The following is a 23,478-nucleotide window of genomic DNA, read 5'->3' on the forward strand; positions in this document are numbered from 1 at the left end:
CGATATCTACCATTTATATTTATGATCGGGTCGCTCCAGGTTTGTGAAACAACGTGACTGATGCAGCAGATGTATTGTGATTGGGCGATTTGTATGAGGCGTCATTTGACCGCAAGTACCAGAATCCCCTTTCACTTTTGCTTTTTCTAATGCTAAGTAAAGCAATTCTTTTATTATTGTAAAATCCCGCTGTGGATTAAAAATTTAAATAACAAAGAGGAAACGAAATGCAGGTGTGCTTTTGAAGGGAAGGAAAGAGGGGGGGGGGGAGGGGGGGGGCTGTGTACTGCGCATTTTGCGTGTGCGTTTATTCATTCGTTTGTTCATTTATTCACTCGTTCGTTTGTTCGTTCCGTCGATGCTCTCACCTATTCGTTCGTTCGCTCGTTCGTTCGCTCAAAATGATTTATAGCAACAGCAACTGGCATGCGAAGTCTGAAATGGGTTTACTCACGCATTATCTCACACCATTTATTTTGGTATTAGCACAGTTCTTTTTTTTATTATATTTATTTCACCTAAACTCAGAAACAAACTGTGGCACAATCAACACATAACTGCAATAGGAATACTAAACAATTCTTTTAATTATACCTTCATTAAAATGAATTTATATTATATTTCACACTTTGAACTTTAGTATATCTTTACTGATTTTCTGTTACTGTTCACATTTTACGCGAAAATGGTGCTAAGATGACACGAGTCGTTCCCCTTTGTCGCTTGTTTCAATATATTTGTCACCAGGGGATCTATCAGTCAAAATTTAGACCCCGGTGGTTTAACTTCTTATAAGCGACCACCCCCATGTGCGGTCAACTGAAATGCCTAGCCCAAGTGGTCGCTGGCAAGGTACGTTGATAGCATGAGTTCGTAAACGCTTCAAGTCTTTTGAGAAAGCTTCATGAAGAAGATTTCAGTGCTTCCAGCGCAATTTCCAGTGTCATGATGAGCCAGGAGTCATTCGCGAACATTTCAATTGGGTACCATCGAGACAACAAACTTTATCCGAGTTTTGCATGGTATCAGGATTGTTAGGTATCTCATAATATATAATTACCGAATTGGCCTCAGCCCTAACCCCACCACTATTATTTTTCCCTAGCCAGCTCTCAACTACGGGTTCCCCTAGTCCCGTAGTGAGGCGACGTCATAGGAAAAATTCCAAACCATAAGTGCTAACTATTGTCGTGTTTGTAAACGGAAGGTGGTCACTGCGAGAGCAGTTCGCATCTACAGCAGTCAATAAGTTAATATTTTATGAAGACACAGTTGTATTGTAGCTCTTGACTAGATCAGCAAAGTAACTCCCTCTCTTGTTTAAAAGAGCACTTGGTTTGTCGAACTCGACCACACTGCCTCTGTCCAACACCATGACCCTATCATAGTCTATGATGGTGTCCAGTCTATGAGCAACAGTTAACACTGTAACATTTTTGAATTTGGTTCGTATGACTTCTTGGATCAGACGATCCGTCTTGAAATCTACGTTAGCCGTTGCTTCATCCAGGATGATAATCTTGTTGTTCTGTAAGAGAACACGTGCTAGGCAGACTAACTGTCTTTCACCAACGCTTAGGTTGTTCCCAGATTCTATCAGTTTGTAGTGCAGGTGGCCTGGTAACTGCAGTACCCAGTGCTTCATTTGGACGTCTTCCAGCGCGATCCATAACTCATGGTCCGTGTGTTTGTTGAGAGGATCCAAGTTCCGTCTTAGGCTCCCGGCAAATAGAATAGGATTCTGAGTTATTACAGAGAATGTCCGTCTGGCTTCTTGAAGATTCAATGTTTTTAAATTGATCTCGTCCACCATGACCTTTAAAACGAAAAGAACAAGGTACTAACTTTTATATTAAAAGTCTACATACGAGCCAAGTAGTCCATCAGGGCGGTGCTTATCTGCGGTTTCTTTAACATGAACTGAGCGACTAGTAATTTTTCTACTCCTCCCTGGATGGGATGCTAGTCCATCGCAGGTTACCGTTAGCATTAAATTCGCCGGTACCCAATTACACACCTGGGTGGAAAGAGGCATTGTGAGGAAAAAGTGTCTTGCCCAAGAACACAACGCAATGTCGCCAGTCAGACCTCGAACCAGGACCGCTCGATCCTGAGGCGAGCTCTCTAACCATGGGGCCATCGCCCCTCCACATTTTTCACAGTATACATACGTTATATAACATCCAAACAGTGTCTTACATGCAGTTTTATTTTCGTTGTTGTTGTTGTTGTTGTTATTATTATTATTATTATTATTATTATTATTTTCTTCACTCATTTCATCCTTTTTACACACAGGAGTGGAAAAGGGTAAGACATTACACATTTATCTTAACAACTAATATGACTAATATTAACTAATGAAGGATTCGAGGGTCTGTTTCTCTGTAAAATTTCAAAAAGCCCCTAAACATGGCAACGGACGGATCTCAGAAGCCAACTCAGAACGATTGGACTTTGCTGGCTCGCCGACAAACAACAGCGAATTCATAGGACCATTCAGATGGTGAGGATGAGATTGGTATTCTTCCAAAGAAATTGCTTATACAGCTAGTTAGATTTTATTGCACGGCAGTCTGTTGTGTGGACTGATGAAGAAATACATATTTTCCACGTTTGAGTAAATACTGATATCAGTGTAGCACACGTATGCAATCCAGCCGGCAACAAAGAAATCCACTCCCTCCCTCTTCCTCTTTAACTGCACGAACTGCTATGACTTGATTTCTATCAAAGGACCATTCATCTTAATTTGGGATCAGTATTAGGTCAGCCCTTAGCGACAGCTTTGTATAGAAGCCCTAGACCCCTATGCACGAATTTATGTCTCAAAGTCTGACCTCGCCATCTGGTTCAGGCATCCTAAACAGCGCTGCCACGAGAGAGGACTTCCCAGATCCTGTTCGTCCTGTGATACCAACTTTCTCCTTGTTCTTGATTTCAACTGTGATATCCCTCAGGACGCGATGGTTCCCCTCTACATATCTCAAAGACAAGTTCCTCAGGCAAAGACTTCCTTTAGCCGGCCGACGGTCATCTTTCATATCATATCCAGGTTCTGGACTCATCTGGGTGAAAGTTATCACCCGCTCGACTGACGTCATCAAGTTCTCTGTCTCGGATGTCAGCTGAACACCAAACTGAGCTGCGTCTAAAGTTTCTAGAGCGTATGTCAGCGACATACCTGCAATAGCTGTGTGACAGAATGAAGAAAGGGATACAAGATTAAAACGTTTCTACAAACGGCGACATATAGTGCTGTAAAGACGTGCTTAACATTACCTGAAGTTAAAGTTACCCATGTAGGTATCTGTGCTGGTTATGGGCATGTTTCTTACCACAAAGCCCATAGTTCCTTATCTAGGCACTGCAAGGTAACCGTTTGCATGTTGCTTAAAATCGTTTCTTTTGCCACTGGAGCAACAGTGCTCAATGCCGGTGCCTAACACGGCTTGTCACATGCACAACGTAGGCCATAGTATAGGACTGGCCCTCAACCACTGGCTACAAGTTATTAATCATGTAAAGTTTACCAAATGAGGGATCAAACCTGGTATCTGCGTGACGAGAACAGCTCCAGCCGCCACTAATGTGACAAGCAAACTACAGAGTACTTCCAAACGAACGCCAAGCCACTTAGAACAGCCCAGCACCATTATGATGGCTTGCGTGTTACGGTCTTGGTACCTGACAATAACAACTTTAAAAGATCATTTCAGTGAAATTATAAGTAATGTATTAAAACAGTTATAAACCGTACACGCAGTAACATGTAATTTTAAACCAATCAAAAAAGATATACATCGAGCCAGGAGCCATAATCGGGGACGGAGACCGTAAGCCTTGGGATCCGCGCGCACCTATGATATGGGGCAATTTTTCTATTTTTAGAACAAATTGCGCCATCCTGACGTCATATATCCGCGCGGATCCACGCACATGTCGGGGGCTCTCGCCGGGATGTTGTCACGTTGCGTGATCAAATGGTGAGAGTTGAGAGACCTTGAGAGATTATCTTGCGTATTCTTCACAGCGATGGCAGGGAATAAGGCAGGGAATACGAACCAGGGCGCTTATATGTAGTTTTATGCTCTGAGCTAACGGAAAAGATGGGCTTTTCAGGGTCGAAAATACTTCAATCTCGCGCTGGGAATGAATAATAAGATCTACTCACGCTAGTTGTAAGCTTACGCGTATGTTTTTGCGTTTGTTCTGATTTAAGAATATAGCAAGAAAACTCTCTACTCTGGTATCGAGTTAATTTGTGAGTTTCTCAGACAATGGTTAATCATAACCAAAACCTGTTTTGATGGTTTTTTATTGTTTCTGCTCGTTTGGTGAGTTTGCAAAAGTTTTTGAAAGGAAAGTCTGACGCGTACAATTAGCTCATTTGCATAGTGCAGCTCGTGCACTTTCAAGTCCGAGTCGGCGTTTTCAATTGTCAACAAATCTTGACAAAGATTTCTTTCTTTATCTTTTGTGCTGAGATGCTGCAACAAATTTCACGAACGCAAAAAAGGCTAGTAACATCATGTGGGGGAGTTCTTCAACATAAGCATGGTGAAGTTTCACACTGCGAAAATGAAAATAGACAAGGACAACAAAATCGAAATCGTTATTCGAAGTTGATTAAAGAAAGTGTCATCGTAACTTTGCTGATTATTTCTGCTTTATTCACATATTTTTAGCTCAGCTTTTAATATGTTCTCAAACATTTATCAGTCTTAAACATATTTAAAAACTATAGAGTTATTGTTTGAGTTCGATGTACGCTTTCACACGAAAGTGCGGCGGAAGTACAATTCGCCATGTTTACTTGGACTGTAAAAAAACACGCATCGGCGGGCGCTCTCATTCATCGACAACAGAGAATTTACTGGATTTTTACACGAATAAAACTGAGCAGTATCTACGGACGTAAAGTTATTGGGCCTTGATGAAACATCAAGCGTTGCTTACAATTCACGCGAAACTCAAACTGACCAAACTAGCAATTATTTTGTTTTACTTTTCAATCGCGATAGACTGGCAAATTCCTCGCAAGCGTGTGGCAAGAGGAGCTGGGAAACTATGAAGTCCTGAAGCTCTGCTATATCTAAATATATCCAGCTAGTTTTTTGCTGTGTAATGGAAAAGCTGTTAATCTTCAACGTATGTGAAATTTAAAGTGGAGTAATGTACAGCTCATGTAAAAGAAGCATCCGTCGGAACACAGCCTGGTCAGCGATATATATAAGCTTAAAGCGGAACATACTTAAATTCGACACTGTCTTACTTCACTCAGACTGGAGCAGCTTACGACGAAAATACTTAAGCAAAATTCCAACAGACGTAAACGCGTTGAGTTGTGGGCCAAAAACATGAAAAACTTCGGGAATTTTGTACGCCATTTCCCCCGCGCGACATCCGCAAAAATCCTCGCAGCATGTACGCGCGTGTGCCGCAGGTGATGGCGCAATTTGTTCTAAAAATAGAATTATTGTCCCATATCATGGGGACAACCCCAATACTAGAAATGGCGCGCGCTTACGGTCTCCGTCCCCGATTATGGCTCCTGATCGAGCTTTTTTTTTTTTTCAGTTCAAGTAAGCGCCCAAAGTACTCCTTGACAAAAGACGTCTCAGAGCAAAACTATCAAAATCAAACAGTGGCGAATCCAGACCTTGAGCTAAAGGGGTTTGGTTTTTTTTGCTTGCCCTACCGGCTTTTCTTCCTTCTGCGTTTTTTTTAACCAAAATAAGGGGAGGGAGCGGGCCTCCCTCCCCTAGATCCGCCGCTGTGAAAGTGTGCTTCAAGTGTACTTTCGGCTTCCTTATTATCGCGAAGAATTGGTTTTTCAAAAGACGTAGAATTTGATAGAACTGAAGCTAATCAAACTGATCATGATATTGTTGCTCTTCAGTAGACTTGGTGGCTCTTGCGAACAATGAAATCTGTATTATAAAGAGGAATATATCAAGTAATATGTCAAACACAAAAGACCGTGTTTGACCTCCAAATACCTCGAATTTCGTCAAAATACTCGATGTTTGGAGATGTGGTCCAACACGGTCTTTCGTATGCGTGTGTTTGATACATTATGTAATATTTTCTACTTCATACGCCATGATACAACTTTCTTTGTTCGCATCAAAACTTGCAGGCAACGACTTTTCCTACCTGAAAAGTTCCTGCAAAAAGCTACACTCCATTCCAGAAGATCGTATCACTTCAAGACCAGCTACTGTATCTGAAATATGTGCGTAGACTGGACTGCACTTGATCGCCTCTACCCTCTTCAACTCTCTAGATGTCTTCAAGTAATACCTCCCAAAGTAAAGGAACAGCAACACCAGTGGCGTGATGCCGATGACGAGCCAATAGTTAGTTGCAGCAGAAAGCAAGGTAGCTCCAAGAGAGAAGAGGCACAGCTGAACTGCATGCAGGAACTGTGGGGGTAGAGTGTCATCCATGCAGCCGATATCCTTGGAGAAGCGGTTTAGAATGCGTCCGGCTGACGTGGTGTCGAAGAAAATAACTGGGGCCTTAATGACTGCTGTGGTCATCTTGTCGTGAAGTTTCTGTGATGCGCGCAGAAGAGTGTAGAAAAAGAAGGAAGAAACAACTGTTGACAGGAGAAGAGTGCCTATCACTAAAGATCCATAGATTCCAAGCGTCACGGCATTCCTTTGCTGGCTAAATGTCATATTGGCAATTTGCGACAACCACCAGTAAGGGGAGACGAGGAAGACTGAAGACAAAAAAAAATAGAAAAATGCAATCAAGAAATTTTGTCTTCTTGTTGCTATCTCTATGCGATATGAAAGCGAGTGATCTCAATAAAATAACTGTCCTTTTTGGTATCCCAGTTAATTATTTGTGGAACATATAACTATTATCGGCAACAACTATTTTTCTAATCACACAGGCACGAAAATCATCCTGGCTCCGCGAAGAGTCACAATCTACCCTTGCAGAACAAAAAGCAAAAATGATAATAACAAACAACAAAATTACCTCACAGGGAATTTCATGTGACTGAACAAATATTAAATTAAAGGGCCATCGGCTCGGCTGATGTTTCATGTTTTAATAATAAGTGAGGCCCGAAGCTTGTTATAAACATGTTTATTATCTTGTGGTATATAGAAAAACGCAAATGGCAGTCACAGCAAAAGAAATCAACTTCAAAAAATTAATAATTTAATAGTAAATTCAAAATTTTGCCGGATTGGCAACTTTGATATTTAGACATCATGTCACAAAATGAAATTTGATCAGTGATTGAACTGAAATCCACTTTCATCTTTCATCCTTGCAATCCGGCTCTTGAGACGTAAAGTACTCGATCTATATTTCTTTGTAGGATCTTTTATCAAATACATGCAAGTTATGTAACGGTTTCGAGCGCTATACCAATAACATGCAATTGATCTGACAAGTGGGATTTTTCATGATGTACCACGAGAGGGTGTTGCATGAGTATTTTATATCATGCCATAGAAAATACTGTAGCCAACCCCGACAATAATCAGTGAGACATTCGCGTGACCCACGATCATCATGGTAAGGTTGGATGTAATAACGTCGAATATACAACGGCTTTGCTGCGTTCTGATTGGTTCTGTTTTCTATGGAATGGCTTAAATCTGCACGTTTAGCTCGTTGCGCTTGCCAATTTAGAGAATTATTTTCGATAATCGACAGGGACATGAATGTCCGTATGACGGACCTTTTGTTAGTATCAGCATTCAATGCTATTATGTGAATGGTATCTAATGTATTAAAAGGCTTAAAAGACTTGTGTAAGTACATTTTGGATAAAAACAAATTATTGTTAAGGAGCTATCTCAGGGGCACCCAACGACCGTTTTCTCTTGAATGCTTTTAAACGCTGTGTTAGGCTATATAGAGTACTTTTAAAGCTCTGCAGGTAAATTTTAGGTTGTGCTAAAAAAAATTTATCTGTTGGGTTATCCTAGGGGAACTTGAGTATTCTCGAATTTATTAGGGCTGTTTTGTCCATTTCCCGAAAACCTTAGGTATTATCGCCTTTCCGAAAATGATAGCTGACCTTTTTTCGGTACTCAAAACGGCATTTTTAACAATCCGAAAACAACAGACTTTAACTTTCTCATATCACGAAAGTTCGAGGTGAAAATTCTCTCAAGAAAATCAGAGGGGATTAAATGCCTTCCGAACGGATAATTTACCGAAACGATCCGTTGGTTGCTCCTGCTCTCTCTTCAGCCAAAGACAATGGAGTGCAAAAGATCCAAATAAAAATGACGTTCTTTGACTTTTCAAACTTCATCTGAGAGCCTGAAAGAACGCTTGCAGAATAAAGCCAAGGAAGTCACAGACACCATCTTAAGTGGTATGTTATGCATGTAGACAGAAAATATCAGTAACCCTTACCTTGAACAAGCAAAACCAGAAAGAACAGGCAGAACAACAAGACAGCTGGAAAAGCAGATCGGAAGTAAAGCCAATAAAGACGCCAAGTGACTGATCCTACCATCCTTTCCTCGTCTTCCTCTTCCAGGTCGTTATGAGCCCCTTCATCCGTAGACAGGACCAGGGACATAGCACTCAGCCTCTTCCGTAAGTACCTGATGTTACTAACAGATTCTTTTCTTTCTTTTTCTTTCCCAACAACTACAAGTTTGGACAAAATATCTTTGCTTTGAAGCTCGTTATACTTTCCATGGCAAACAATGGTACCTTGCTTCATTACAAATATGGTATCGACCCTAGTCAGGAACTGATGGTGGTGAGTCACCAAGACACAAATTTTCTCAGCGAGCAGACCAAGGATACATTCTTTGAACAAGTGGCTGCCAACTTGAAAATCAACAGCACTGAATGGATCATCCAGTAAAAAGATGTTGGCGTCTGCATAAAGTGCACGGGCTAAACATATTCGCGCCCGCTGGCCGCCACTAAGACTTACCCCTCGTTGCCCAATGTGTGTAAAATCGCCTTTGGAGAACTGCTGAAGGTCCTTCTCCAAGCTACACGCTTGAAGAATTTTCTGATACCTCACAGTATCAAGAGATTTTCCAAAGGTAATATTTTCCCGTACTGTTCCAGAAAAGACCCATGGAAGTTGAGGAACATATGCAATGCTTCCAGAATACGTAATCCCTCCGCTGTGACAGGGCAGTTCTCCAAGTATTGCTTGGAGAAGAGAGGTCTTGCCACAACCGACAGGTCCTGTGATGGCCACAAGTTGCTTATTGCCAATTTCTATGGATATGTTTTGTAAAGTCTGCAAATCATCTGTCTCGTTCCAGCTGCAGGAAACATTGTTCAAAGAAATCAGGGATTCTGAGTTATTTCTCTCACAGCTTGATTCACTCAATTCATTTTCTTCAGGTAACGTGAAAACGTCTGCAAATTCAGAAAAATTGAACTTTCCCTCCTTGACATGTCGCCAATCGAAAGTGGGACTGTCACATCCATTATTTGTTCTATGTGTGGCGTTTTCCATGGCAACGGATGAAGAATTCGTTTCTAAAAAGTTCTGTATCCTGTCCAACGAAACTTTAACGTCTGCTAACAAGTGAAGTGTCTCTCCCACTGAGACAGAAACCGAGAATTTTATAACGTTCAAAGTCGACAATAAGGTAAAAATCTGAAACGCTGTAAGGTAGTTGTTTGTAAGGAGCAGAGTTGCAACCGAAATGAATGCAGCGATGGGAGTATTGGTAAAGTAGAGAGCGTCAAAACTTGAAAGAATGGCTCCTCTTAAACGTATGTAGCTGATCTCCTTCCTATAAATTAGGGGAAATGTATATCTTATTAACCAAATGCGAGGACTGTACTGGGATAATAGCGACCCAAGGACTTGCCTTTAGGGCCGAGTGCAGGTAGGTTCATACCATAAAGACAAAGCAGGCCATAAAGCCTTCAAAGTGTTCGCGCGGGATCATTCGAGTAATGCCCGGTTCGGTCACTGGAAAGTACATTTTTCAGTTAAAAGCGCGACAATTAGATACTTTTCGGTCGTGGATGTCTTGTGCTCATGGTAGAACTTACACTATATTCGAATTTAATTGAAACCAGTTCAGCCATACAACCACTTTTCAATTTAAATGTTTGCTGTTACTTTCTCTTTTTAGTCAGGTCCTCATGCAGATTCGTCCGTAATTAAGCCACCAGAATAATAAGCTGTTCAATTAAAACTGAACACTAATTTTCCATGAAGGTTCATTGTCCCAATTTTTTTGTTAACTGTTTTGACAACTTTGTGATGGCTTTCGTATGAAATGCCCAATTCACCAAAATTAACACCTAATGAGAGGCTGAGTTGTCAAGCTCTATACTTCGCGTTCTGACAATTGACATCTCTGCTGCCTGCAGATTTTGCAACTGTCAGAAAGCTGTGTACTTACCTTCTCAAGTTTCTTATCATGTCTCTGAATTTCCATTCCCATGCATGCATCTTAACTGCACGGATGCCGCCAATAACTTCGTTCATAATCTCAAGTCGTTCGTCCGTCACGGAAGCTGCCTTTTCCCGCAGCTGACCCGCTTTCCTGGACAGCACAGAAATGTACGTTATCACCACCAAGAAGAAACCGGCTCCCACCAGAGCCTGCCAGCCAACCAGATGCCAAAGCAGAATCCCGGATGAGATAATCTCTACTGGGGCAAATAGAAGGAACATAATACTCCAACCAGCATCCTTTAGGCGATTGGCATCGTTTGAGACCAGGTTGATTGTTTGACCAGAGATGACTTCATTCAGGGAACGTCGATTTAATGTCAGAATCTGAGAGGAAAAACAAAGGTAAGTCAATGTTGTTAGCAATTTCCTGTAATTCTTATTCTCCAAACAGCTGTTCGTAAGTGATGGAGTCGAGAAATTGTCTTCCCAGTCTCGTGTTTAGAAAAATTTTGGGCCTATTCATTTAAAAAAAAAGATAGGACAGCTAGAAGATAAGGTAATCAGTTTTCTTCAGATCAGTGACATGTCACAAAGCGCGATGCCTTGTAAAACAATTGAAAGAGTGTGGAATCTGAACACGGTACGAGCTTTATGCTGTTTGGACTGGTTAAACATGTGAAAACAGCAGCTACGTTTTCCGAATTCAGTGTGACATAAAAATCCCTCTTGCGATGCTCTACATTTTCAGCGGATAGTCGGATCACTCTATGAATTCAGCTGGAATGACTAGACCTTGATGGTTGGACAGACGGACCGACAGATGAAAGGACGGAGGGACGAGCGGGCCGGCGGTTTGGTGTCTGGCTAGATGACTAACTGACTGAGAGATAAGCTGACTGAGTAGCTTGCAGGCTGGCTGGCTAGATCACTCTGGTGGACCGGAGGACTTGGGGACGGAAAGTGGCTGGGTTACAGATTGGCAAGCCAACAGTCTGGCTGGCTGGCTGGCTGGCTGATTTGGGATTTGTGACCCATTGACAAATAAATCTGTGAACCTCCTAAGGGAGCAATGTTTGCGATGCCCTATGAGAGATTCAATTTAATCACCTAATGTTCTTTTCCACACAGGATTTTACTGTCGTACTTTTATAATTTAAAGACGTAAAGAGAATTTACAAATTATGTGCTTAATTTCAGCCTCTTTGTGCCGAAAACCTGAACAAAATAAATCAAAAGTACCTTCTTGTAAATCACTCCGATGACAGAGACCTTCAGCTGTATTCCGTAAATTCCTCCCAGGAAAAATGCATGGTGGTGGGACATCCCTTTCACCACAGTAACTACAGAGATCCCAATAATGTGCATTGTCGTAGAGGCTTGATTACCGTTGGTACCCTCAGATAGACTTCGTAGGAAGAACCACACCGTAAGTGGAAGCAATATATTGGACACCGAGTGAAGTAACTTGACAGTTGCGAATATCAAGTACTTCTTGTGGGAAACCATCCTAAACATGACTTTCCAGAGTCGAGGGCGCTTATTCTTGCGAGCGCAGGAATCACTTTCTTTATACCATTCTGTCTCGAGTTTTTCAACTAGTGCCTCCGTTTTGAATTCATCTTGAAGCGGGAAAAGGTCTTCGTCCTGTAAGGGTCGTTTGCTTCCAAGTTTTAAGGTGTCATTCATCCACCAGAAAAAGAGCAAAGAAAAGATATTTGCGTTTTCCATGGGACTTTGTTCCTTGTCTTTAGCCTTTTGTCTTTGCATGTTCATTGCTTTCATTGCTTGACATGCAAAAGTACATCCTGGGCACCTGTAGGTTTTAAAGAACTTCATTTTTTACCTCTGCGTAACTTCAAGTTTAAGTTTTAGTCCATGTCTAAAAGAGTGGAAATTAGCCGTTGTGTTTTAATACAAGCAAAGGATTTACAGACACTTGCAAGCAATCGGAAAAGTACACTTGGCTCCATAAATTTGCGTTGTACAAAAACATACTTGTTGTAGTTTCAGAGTTGTGTAATTCAGCGAATACTGTACGTCAGAATCACAGCCCATGACATGTAGTTTACTTAGTTACCAAAACCAAAAGATGACCCTTTCGCTAAAACCACTGACACGCAATTTTTTTTACGTCATTTAAACCGACTAATTAAGCGTCTATCCCTAACCCTTAACCCCGAACCCTAAATAGCCTCGCAGTATGACCACGCGCTAATATTAGATTAATTACCTTCACTCTAGCCGCTGCACAACCGTAATCCTTATTTACACGAAGATTTGTTTAGCTAGACTTCCAATGGAGTGCCACGAATTCTCTAATATTTGAGGGTATAGGTTAACGTCCTTCTCAATAGTTTGTAATTTAACTAAAATAGACCTTTCTTTAACGTGGTGTGTAAATTGCACATTTCAAATCCACGATGACGTCTTCTGTAGATAATTAATCGTTTATTTATCCTTAGAATATTAATTTATTCAATTTCAAACAAATTATTCTCTAGGGTAGCACCAAGTCTATTCAATTCGTTTGATTTCTACATTGGGTATTGTTTGTTCTTCAGCTAATATTTTCGTATAGGTCTAGGATTAAATTACTCCGTGTTAGTGCACTGCCTGGGGAATACGGCTTGAAAACAAAGATACGCACGTGTCTGTTGTAAGGATATTGAATCCAAATTTCTTATTTTTACTTATATTGAAACATTGCCTGCTTCGAAGACCGTTAAGCCTAAGAATTGTTCTTGGGAGCGTTCTCTCCTTTAACAAAATAGAAGACCTCTTTACTTAACGCGAGAATTATACGTTACAGGCATTAGTACGAAGAAAGATGGTTTTTTTTGTTAATTGTTTACGCTTCATGATCCTTTTGTGTGGCAGCTAGCTGTCCTAGTTTACAAATCATCTTTCCCTCAATCCTCAGTGGCAAAATTCTTTCACAGTAGGCTGTTTTCAAAATTGATAAAACTACAGCTGAACTTGGGAGGATTTTTTCAGCGAAGCAGTAATGTATACGTACAACCGTTGCAAAGGACTCGAAATGGATCATAAAACGCGGCGAGTAGGTAAATAGTTCTAGTACAAGATAGCGATACTGAAACAGCTGGTAACTTAACGCACAAACACATAAATGATCTCATAAATTTCAAATCTAAGAAATTTCAAAGATAAGTTTTTAGTAAGAATAAACATAAGATCTGAGCACTAACCTCAACAAGTCTCGACGGCTCAATTTCCTTTCAGCTGCTTATAACAGGGACGTGATGTCATCCAGTTTTATTGATAACATCCTGTGGAAACCATTCATGCAATGCAGCAGTTATTCTCTGGATGATAAAACCAATATCCACGCTAACAATGCAGTATGTCATTACTAATCGCTTTATGCAATATCTTGTGTGTTCGTGACAATCGGCACAGAAAACAAAGTGATAATAACTTACAAAGTTGTAAGCCTACAACACACTAACACGAAGCTAAATTCGTTTTTGCCGTTAGCTTCGTCAGACACCGCGGAAATACGTTTTTTGACGTCACAGTAACTGGTCGGTGGTCATCACCATCGGGCTGTGCTGTCCTTCGATCGAGCAGTCTCTGAGATCGGTACTTTGCTTCGGGTTAACGTCGAAAATATCCTTGATAGTTCTCGTTATTGGTGAGTTTGATGTCCTTAAATGGGTTTTTAATACTCAAGCAATGTTCGTAAAGAATAGCGGTACAGGGGAGTCATTTTGTGTGGAGTAATGTGTAGTTTGCTGACTCGAGCCAGCTCGAGCGGACGAAGCGTGGATCGTGTTGCTTCAGCCGCCCTCGCCTTAGAATTCTGAAAATCAACGATGGGTATCCAGCAAAGCAGAAAATGTGTCCTGTGCGCAGCTTTTGCAAGGATTTTGAAGACTGGTTGGATTTAAAGTGTAATTTGCACGAAATGGTCAAAGTACATGTAAGTCGGGACCGTTTTATTCACACTCACTTTGCGCCGACATGTGGTGCTTGTTCATTGAGATTATATTTCGCAACGCGTCAAAGAAACTTTGATAAGAATTTGTCTTTAAAGACTGGCGTTTGGGCGTTTCTATCACCTTTCTGACTTTCTGCGCCTTTTGGAACGGGTGAAATATTTTTTTTGTACCTGCCGTTTACTGTAAGAATAAAACATTTGTTCATTTCATTCACAAGATATTTCTCTATCATCAAAGATTGTTAAAGCCTACATTTATATAATGGTGGCGTTTGCGAAGGGAGTAGAAATCGAAAATATTATGATTTGTTGGCCGCAGCGAACGCTGGAAATACTGAAAACATTTAAGACCGCTCAATATTTTCGGTTCATTGACAATTTTTTCCTTTTTTGAGGTCTTTTTTGTTTCCATCAATTAAATGTTGATAGCACATGGAAATTTTCAAGACCGTTTCCCTGTACATGTATGCACATGTATGCACATGTAACTAAATATTTTAAAATGCCCAAACACCTGTATTTGTTTACACGAAACCGCTTCCACTTATGGGATGTTGTCAAGTTCCACTTCTTTTGATGCTGAAAAGACATTCAACATTTCAGAGAGGCAGTAATCAACTCCTCAATGAAACCCACTAGTTTATTTTGTTTACTCAGTCATTTGAAGCTTTTCGATTTCTATTTCCCTATCTTACATGTGCATTGTATCAACTTTCATAAATAATTGACTGTTGTTGTTTTTCCTTTCATTTAATTTAATTCAGATGAGCTTTGCTCAATCACTACAAAATAATTTTTACATCGTAATCATACATGTACATATCACGTGCTTTGAATCAATATGAAATTAATTATGATCGCCTTAGTAATAGTATTGTATCATCCTTCCTTCTGTAAGATTCTTACTTAACTTGTAACCACTTTATTACAAGACATAATAGCACCTGATGGCAATAAATTATATATGTATAATATTATTATATGTATTTATTTTTTTTCCTGTGATAAATTGGCTTACAAGTGGGTTTGTTTATGCCACTGTGTCTCTGAATTGGCTTACTGTCGTCTACGAACCATTGCTAATATATCTTGGCTACATCTAACTCAGATACTAGACACAAAAGCATGTATTAAAGAACAGATACATTTCTTACAAATTAATATTTATTGCATTTAGTTCATCACTTTAGTTCTACAACATTGCTTTTCTCCAGTGAGAAATTTTGTGCAAAGTCTGAAGTTGTAAGTTGCAAAAACAAGTTCCGTCAGTAGTTGCGAATCACTTAAAGTCAGGCTTTGGTGCTGTAAACTGAATGGCAAAACGAGGAAATTAGAAATTGTCTCAAATACGCAAGTGATAAGAGGTAAACTTGACTGAAATCTACAGACTCCTTTTTTTTAGGTTTAGGGTTAAGGTTAGGCCTAAGGGACAAGGTGGGAGGTGCGGTGGCCATGTGGTTAGTGCGCTCAGCAATGGATCGAGCGGTCCGTGTTGCCCTGGTCAAGGACATTGTGTTGTGTTTTTGGGTAAGACACTTTTACTCTCACGGTGCCTCTCTCCACAAAGGTGTACATATGGGTACTGGTGAATTTAATGCTGGGGGTAACCCTGTGATCGACTAGCATCCTATCCAGGGGGTAGTAGAAATACTCCTAGTCGGTTCATGCTACAGAAACCGAGATAAGCCTGGCCTGATGGGCCACTTGGCTCTATGCAGACTTTACCTTTTACTTAGGGACAAGGTACTGCATCAAGTGGGGAAAGGGACAGCCGAGTCAGAACCTCCCACTTCCCATACCCTGTTCTCGCACTTCCCATACCTCTGTCTCTTGACTCCCACCCTTGTTCATCCTGCTCGTGTCCCCTGTAAATTAAGAGACTCAAAACACATCCTAGTCATTTAGCTGCACAGTCCTTAGGCATTTCCTTTTCCTTTTTTCCTTCGTTTTCAGCCTTGCTACTCTTACCCGTCTTTCAAGTGAATGACCTATGACGTAACCACTGTCAAAGGGTTTCATTTTGAGCCTCATTTTGAGCCCAAGGGTGAATTTTTCTTTGCCCGTCGGCCTAGAAGTCTCTAAAGACACTAAATGAAAGTCAAGTAACATTTTCAGTTCTTGTTTTTGAAAGTATTTGAGGCCTCAATGAATGACAAAAATTAGCATTTGCACTTCTCTCTGGATTCCTACCCCCTATTCTCCCGGGCTCCCGCCCCCTGCCTCTCCCCACCATCAACAGACGGCTGAATGTTCAGGAGAGGAGTTGCCATATGGAGAGCATTGGTCAGTGTTCTCTGAGTTGGTGTTTTTACAGCATTGATGTTGTGGAAATCATCCATGGACAGTATCTAAAAGGATTTTTGCTGAGCCAAAATAGAAAAAAATGTACAATAGAAGAAGTTTTCTATTGGGAAATCCAGATAATAGTAATATGTAAACAAATATTAATGTTACAAAGTTATAGAGTCTCAGGCTCTAAGGTAATGTGGTCAGAAATTATCTGGGTGGCCTTATAATTAGAAGATTGTTGTGTGAATACAGGGGGGATAGCCTATTTATAACTAAAAATGAAATTCATTTATTGAGTTTTAACTGAAAGTTGTTATTACCCAGATTTTATGGTAATTTTATTGTCTTGTATGCATGTATTTTTAATTACCCTTTTAACAGCTTTGTATTCCATGTCTTCTGCCATCTAAAGATAATCAGATGTCATGTACTTCTTGTGGTTTTTTAATAGCTAAAGAGCTTTTTTTCTAAACTCTAACAGCTATGCAACTAATTTAAAATAATTTTCACACTTTAGAGGCGCTAAAAGCAAAATACAGAACTGCAACAATTCGAAATTATGACAAGAAACAAAGAAACAATAATAAACATGAAAATTTAAAATTTTATTTTCGCCAGCCTCAAGCTTCCTGAAGTACAGTATAATTAAAATTGGATATTTTATGAGAAAACATACCTCGGTGAATTCTTCCTCGAGGCCAGATTTTGAACCCTTTTGGGGAATCAGTCCTACACTTGTTACACCAACATGTCCAAGATTTATACGAAGCAGTGCTTCGATTTCGGCCAACTTGGTCTATAATTCGGTGATGCCGAGTGAGGAGAAGATGACCGTGATTACTTACGTGAGTGCCCCCAATCGAACAAGAGGACGAACACGAGCATGTCTTCTCGACGAATTTGATCGAAATGCCGTTGACATACCGATTCATACGGTTCAAGCCCATCAATTCAACAAACTTGAGAAGTTGATGTCCTCAGAACACCGTTACAGCAACACAAAACCTGCCTAGTTTTAGCCTTAGGCCACATCGTAACGTAAATTGCCACTGGCTCGCCGCTTGCGAACATGAACTCTCACGAAACAACAACAATTTCACACCGTGTGCAACTTCAGTTTGGCTTTGGCACAATATATAATATTAACTGAGAACTATCCAACAAATGAGCGGAGTTTAAAAGCTAAGTTTACAGTGTGCGCTCTAAGTTTTGTATCTTTTTGACTGTCGATAAGACTCGCTGCGAAAACAATGTAAAAGTTGGACGCATCTATATAACAGTGCTTTTTACATTCAGGTCAAGACCTGGATGACGTCAGTGTGATGAAAGTATGCACCATGTGCGTAAACTTATTGCTAATCAACCAAAGAAGCTCCTCTACGTGCGATGAACACAATTAGTTCCGGTCACAACAAGGGAGGGCAAGTAATATACCATGCTTTATAAAGGCGCGGTGGCATAATAGTTATTTCTGGACCCCCCGTCAGGCGGCCTGGGTTCAAGCCCTAACTCTGTAAGTGCCTCAGTCTCCACCCAGGTGTCCAAGTGGGTAGCGACCAGTTTTTATTGTTGGGGGAAGCCCTGCGACAGACTAACATCCCATTTGTGGGGGGTGGAGGAGGGGGGGAGTAGAGCCTCCTCGTCGTTTCATGCTACTGAAACAGAAGATAGGCTCGAATGTAGACATTCCTTATACCTATATCTATACCTACAGCGCGATATTCTACAATGAACTGTCCCGCAGTGTTGTCAACCTCGCCAAATTCTTAGCAATTCGTTTCAAAATGGAAGATCTATGTCACTGCGGCGATCCCTCGGTTGTAGAACTCGTTACTAGCGAACGTAATGAATTTGCAATCGCTACACATTTCTAAGAGTCAACTCAAAACGTGTTTGCTTCACATCAAAAGACCATTGTTAGATTGATTTTTACGTTCTCACTGTTCCTTGTTAAGGTTAGCTTTGACTTCGAATTATCATTCTTTTTTGTAGCATAACCAAGTTCCCATTCTAATGCTAATTATCGCTGTACAAAAGCTCGATTGTTTATTAAATGCTAATCACTGACTCCGTTCATTGTGACTCAGCTTTTGATCAGGTGTAAATGATCTCAGACATTTACTAAACGGAGTGTTTACGAGTCCGGCACTCGTTAATCTATTTTCCACGCGTTGCTAAGGACGTAAAATCTCACATACGGTCCATAAAATCGAACTCCTCGGAAAACCCTCTTCGGGCAAGCTGGAAGGCAGAAAATTGAAAGAACACAATCTTGGGGAGTTCACGACATCATTGGTCACAGAAGGATTAAAATTAAAATGTTCGCTCAGTACAACAAATGTCCCAAGAGAACCAAGATGATATTAAGTGAATTTTTTCCATCTACTCAGCTTGTTTAGTTTTCTTACTATTCTGAGTGTTTTTTTTTTTTTTTTTCCGTCTAATTAAGTTGATTGTTTTTATGCTTTTTTTTTGTTTCTTTTCTTGTAAATCTGGCAAAAAAAAAAAAAAAAAGGTTGGTTGTCGCGTTGAGGCTTGAGGCCGACTCATCCAAATTCAAGATGGCGCCCATTCCACTGACGTGACTCTCATGACACTTCCTGTTGAAGCGCGCGCGAGCCCCGACAAATTGTCTTGGTCCACCGCATACTAGCCGACAAGGCCCGACAAGACGTTTTGAGATCTAGCACTGTCAGATATCGCCCGACAAGCCCCGATCTTGTCGCAGACTAGTCTGAATCCACCGCACACTAGCCGACAAGTGAAGAGTTTTTTTCCGCCGACAAAAAATCGGCTAGTGTGCGGCGGCCTTAAGGCCCTGTCCGCACTATTTCGGAGAAATTTGAAAACGCAGCTTTATTTCTACGGTTGGACCGTTCGTCCACACTAATCCATCACGGAAACGGAGCTTTTCGAGAACACTCTTCAAACCACCTAAAATTTTCATAATAGCTGATCAAGGGCTATGTCGTGAAGTATTGAAGTTCTGTATTATGTATTTCTTAAGGCCATCGATATTTCTATGGAAACGATGAACAAAAAAAAAAAAAAAAATGAAAATCGGCAAAACATGAACTTTGAAATATGAAAAAGCCAGTACCAACGCCTTAAACTATAGTGTAAACAGAATTTATAATAAAGTTTCCATATAACGCGCGCTCTGATTGGCTGAAAGAGCGTGCTTTATCAGAGAACAGAGCACGGGTTGATGACGGTAAGTTGGCTTTCAAATTTTTGCTCCGGAATTTTGACAAATTTGCCCAAAATTAAACATCCCCTGTGATTCAGACAAGCGAAATGGAAACGAACTATTTGTCTGTAGTAAATATGGCTCACGGAGACCATTGTTAGCAAAAGTACTGTTAAAACTGTACTAAAATAACAAGTTTTGCTAGATTCCCGCCGACAAAACACGTAGCGAAATAAGCAAATTCTCAACCTAAACAGTGCTTCGATAAAAGACATTATATTTGTTACGAAGGCAGAAGTTATACTTAAGAAGTAAAACAACGATAGAAAACAACAATTGACCTGTCTCTGTTTATGATGAGAAACTTTATTTTTGTAAAAACGCTCAATTGCTCAAACAACACTTACATGCAGTGTAGTAACGCTCGTTCTCCGGTCATCTCAGCAAAGTGAACCGACGAGTGGTCAGTGCAAAGCTTGCTCTGATATTCTCTTCTATGCTCGGAGTAGAACCAGTGGGAGCCGTTTAGTATTTCTAACTTTTACGCTAGTTCGAGCAATCTTGCTGCAAGCGGCTACAAGCCGTAAATAACTGTAGCTCCTTTCAAATTCAACTCGGCATTTCGCATATTCATCCGCAAACTTTGAGCAAGCTTTGAGCTCAACGTTTCGTAATTTCCGCCGGAAAAGTGCACGTTTTCATGGGCCACAATACGGCCGGATTCCTCTGGACTATAAACCTTCACCTGCCTTTAGATCCGTATTTAAAAATTAACTTAAAAGCGAACTTTGGAGGCATCGTTGTTCTCTCGAAAGCCGCTCAAACTACTCGAAACTGAAAGCTTTGTGATTGACAGCTGTCGCTTCGTTAGCCAATCAAATTATTTGAACAATTCTAACAAGGATTGTGATTGGCTTATCTTATTTTAGCGTGCTTTACCAGAGAACAGTGTACGGCTAACGCCACTTTTGCTCGTTTGGAAAATAAAGTTTGGTTTGAAAATTCCCGCGCGCTGCATTATCAACGTCATGAAATCAAACTTGGACGAGGATCCCACCGCAGCGGAACAGGAGCAAATTGAGGTGCCATCATTTTCATAGGCGAGGACCTCATTCCATAATATTGCGGCGAAAATTCAGCTGCTTGATCATACCCATGGTTATACGCGCAGAAACGTGGATATGTTGTAACTGCAGCCTCCTCTCTGGTGGCAAAGTATATCGACAATAATTACAAAACAAAGGATCGAAGTTTGTCTAGTGAAAGTTGTAAATAATACTGAGAATGAAAAATACAATGCTTTCTTTTTCGTGACGGATTGTTCGCCGTAAGAAGATCGATCCAATCTTTCCACGTTATCTGCCATGATAGCCTAGTCAAAACTGGAAAAGAAACGCTTTGCTTTATCGACAATCGCACAATCTGCTCACCGCGGATATATCTGTCATGTTGACCTTGGTTACCAACTGTAACCATGCCTGATCACAGGGTAATTACAACTTTTACCTCGGTTAAATTTCTTTTGTCTATTGCGGCATTTACCGAAGTATCAGTTGGCGTTTACACGCGGAAAATGTTTACCTAGGTAAGTAAACTCTAGTACCTCGGTAAACCGTTCAAGTCTAAACACAGCATTAGGGATATAATTATCTGCATTAGCAAGCATGGGTGGTCAACATTTTCCATTCCATCGGGATCACCACCTTGTAGTGGTGGGGTGGCTTGCATGTCTCTATGACCCGGCCCGAGCTATACATGCCGGTGGGAGTTCTAAACTCCTGGTAGGGTCACCCATGCCTGAAAGGTCGAAGGGTAGAGGCCAGACGAAGAGTGATCTACTGGTCCTCCTGGGTGGAGGGTGGGCGTAAGGCTAGCAACCTTATCCCAATTTACCGAAATTTCATTTTTTTGGTTTATCGTTTCCTTGGAAATATCGATTGCCTTGAGAAATACATAACACCAAACTTCAATCCATTTCCAAAGACTGGTTCAATTTCCATAAGGATCCCATAAAGGGAAGACTGTTAAAAAGCTCATTGAAAATGCTTGGTATGGCCAAGAAAAAACTGTATCGAGACACCTGAGGCCCCGTCCACACGTATCCGGATATTTTTGAATCCGCAACTTTTTCTTTCCGGATACGGCTTCCGTCCACACGCATCCGGCCTCCAGAGTCGAAAAAACTAAACCCGCAACGAATACGATAACGTGAGGACGGCGAATCCGAATATTTTTTAATCCGATGACGTAGCAAAATCGTACCCAGTCTCTTACCGAACAATAAACCAATATGGCGGCACAACGTGTAGGTGCCTAGTTTCTCTAGAGTGAATCCGGATACCGTCGGGTGCGTGTGGACAGGCGAATTCGCGTGGAAGAAGAAATTTTTGAATATGGAAAGAAAAAGTTGCGGATTCAAAAAAATCCGGATAGATGTGGACGGGGCCTAAGATAATATTTTTGAAGCAGTACGTTCGATCGTGAAATTTGAGCTCCTCGATAATGGCGTAACGATGTAAAAGGTCACACAAACAAACGATAATATATTTTAGAAACTCAGACCTTTAATAATACTTGCCGTCACTCACAAACTAATGTTTACAAGATACTTTGCGTGACCTGCCATCTCTTTGGAGGACAAATTAAAGAATTTGGCCGTTTATTTTGATCTCGAGTTCTAAAGTGTACACGGGTCACGTAATGTTTGTCAAGGTTCAAGGTGAGGCACTCGTCTATCAAATCAAATCACGATATTTTCCATACAGAAATTGCTCTGGAACACACACAGCAATAGCCTAAAGTTGATTGCTCTTCATACCTTTCGACCGCCTTTCTGGATATTGAAAAAATCCTGGACCCCGGGCTTGTGACTCTGTAAACCCCCAGCGTAAACCATACCTCCCGCGAGTGCCAGTTGATTGCGTTACAATTCACAAGGAGACCGCTGGTCGAAGAACTACAAGGTCGATCAAGCCAAGGAAATTAATGAAATATTTTGATTTAAATATAAACTTTAACACGAGCCTCTATTACTCTAAAAGTTGTATGAAGACGACGTTATGTAATTGTTAATGTAATTGTGAATTATGTCATTGTCGTAATCATTATTAATTTTTCGCAAAACTGTAGGTCGGGCAGGAGAAGAGAAACGGAACATTTCCTGATATGGTGCCAAAGATGATCTTCTTTTACTGTGCAAACCTAGCCGTGAGGGAACTGCAGGGACGTAGCGTCCATATACGCACGTACGCCCGTGCGTACAGTTGAAATCTGGAAAAAAAAAGTTTTATTCCCTTATAGCATTTGTCAAAGTTACGATAAAATAGGACAGATTTTTAAATTTCGAATTATACTGGCCTGTGTGTTTGTTTTCCCAGTACCTTTTAATTAATCCATAAACGACAAGAAACGTTATTTGGCTCCCTAGACTTGTTCACTCTCTAGTTGTTTTAGGAAGCCAACACCCTTTTAGCTTTAATTCTATATTCCAGCGAAGCTCACTGAGCTAACAGAAAGAACCGTTAATGATATCTACTGCTACTTCGGCAGTGACATGGACATCTCTAAGGGCGAATTCAAATCCGAGGTCAAAAGATGGAGGCAAAAGTGGAGTGGAATGGATGGTAATGTGAAGCCAAAGACTTTGGTTGAGACTCTTGATCATGACAA

The 23,478-nt window shown here is 40.8% G+C and overlaps 1 protein-coding gene across 1 annotated transcript; it reads right to left on the reverse strand.

Moving 5' to 3' along the window:
* Nucleotides 1-637: 637 nt before the first annotated feature.
* Nucleotides 638-15,266, reverse strand: LOC145500755 (ATP-binding cassette subfamily C member 4-like). The gene is made up of 8 exons (XM_081480280.1): nt 13,579-15,266; nt 11,612-12,185; nt 10,377-10,756; nt 8,398-9,755; nt 6,160-6,730; nt 3,551-3,687; nt 2,841-3,193; nt 638-1,816 (listed from the first exon to the last, which is right to left on the reverse strand). Exons 2-8 carry the CDS (start codon nt 12,152-12,154, stop codon nt 1,259-1,261), a joined length of 3,900 nt encoding a protein of 1,299 aa, XP_081336406.1. The 5' UTR covers nt 12,155-12,185; nt 13,579-15,266; the 3' UTR covers nt 638-1,258.
* Nucleotides 15,267-23,478: the final 8,212 nt, after the last annotated feature.

This window comes from Orbicella franksi, chromosome 10, assembly GCF_964199315.1.
Source record: "Orbicella franksi chromosome 10, jaOrbFran1.1, whole genome shotgun sequence".
NCBI lineage: Eukaryota > Metazoa > Cnidaria > Anthozoa > Scleractinia > Merulinidae > Orbicella > Orbicella franksi.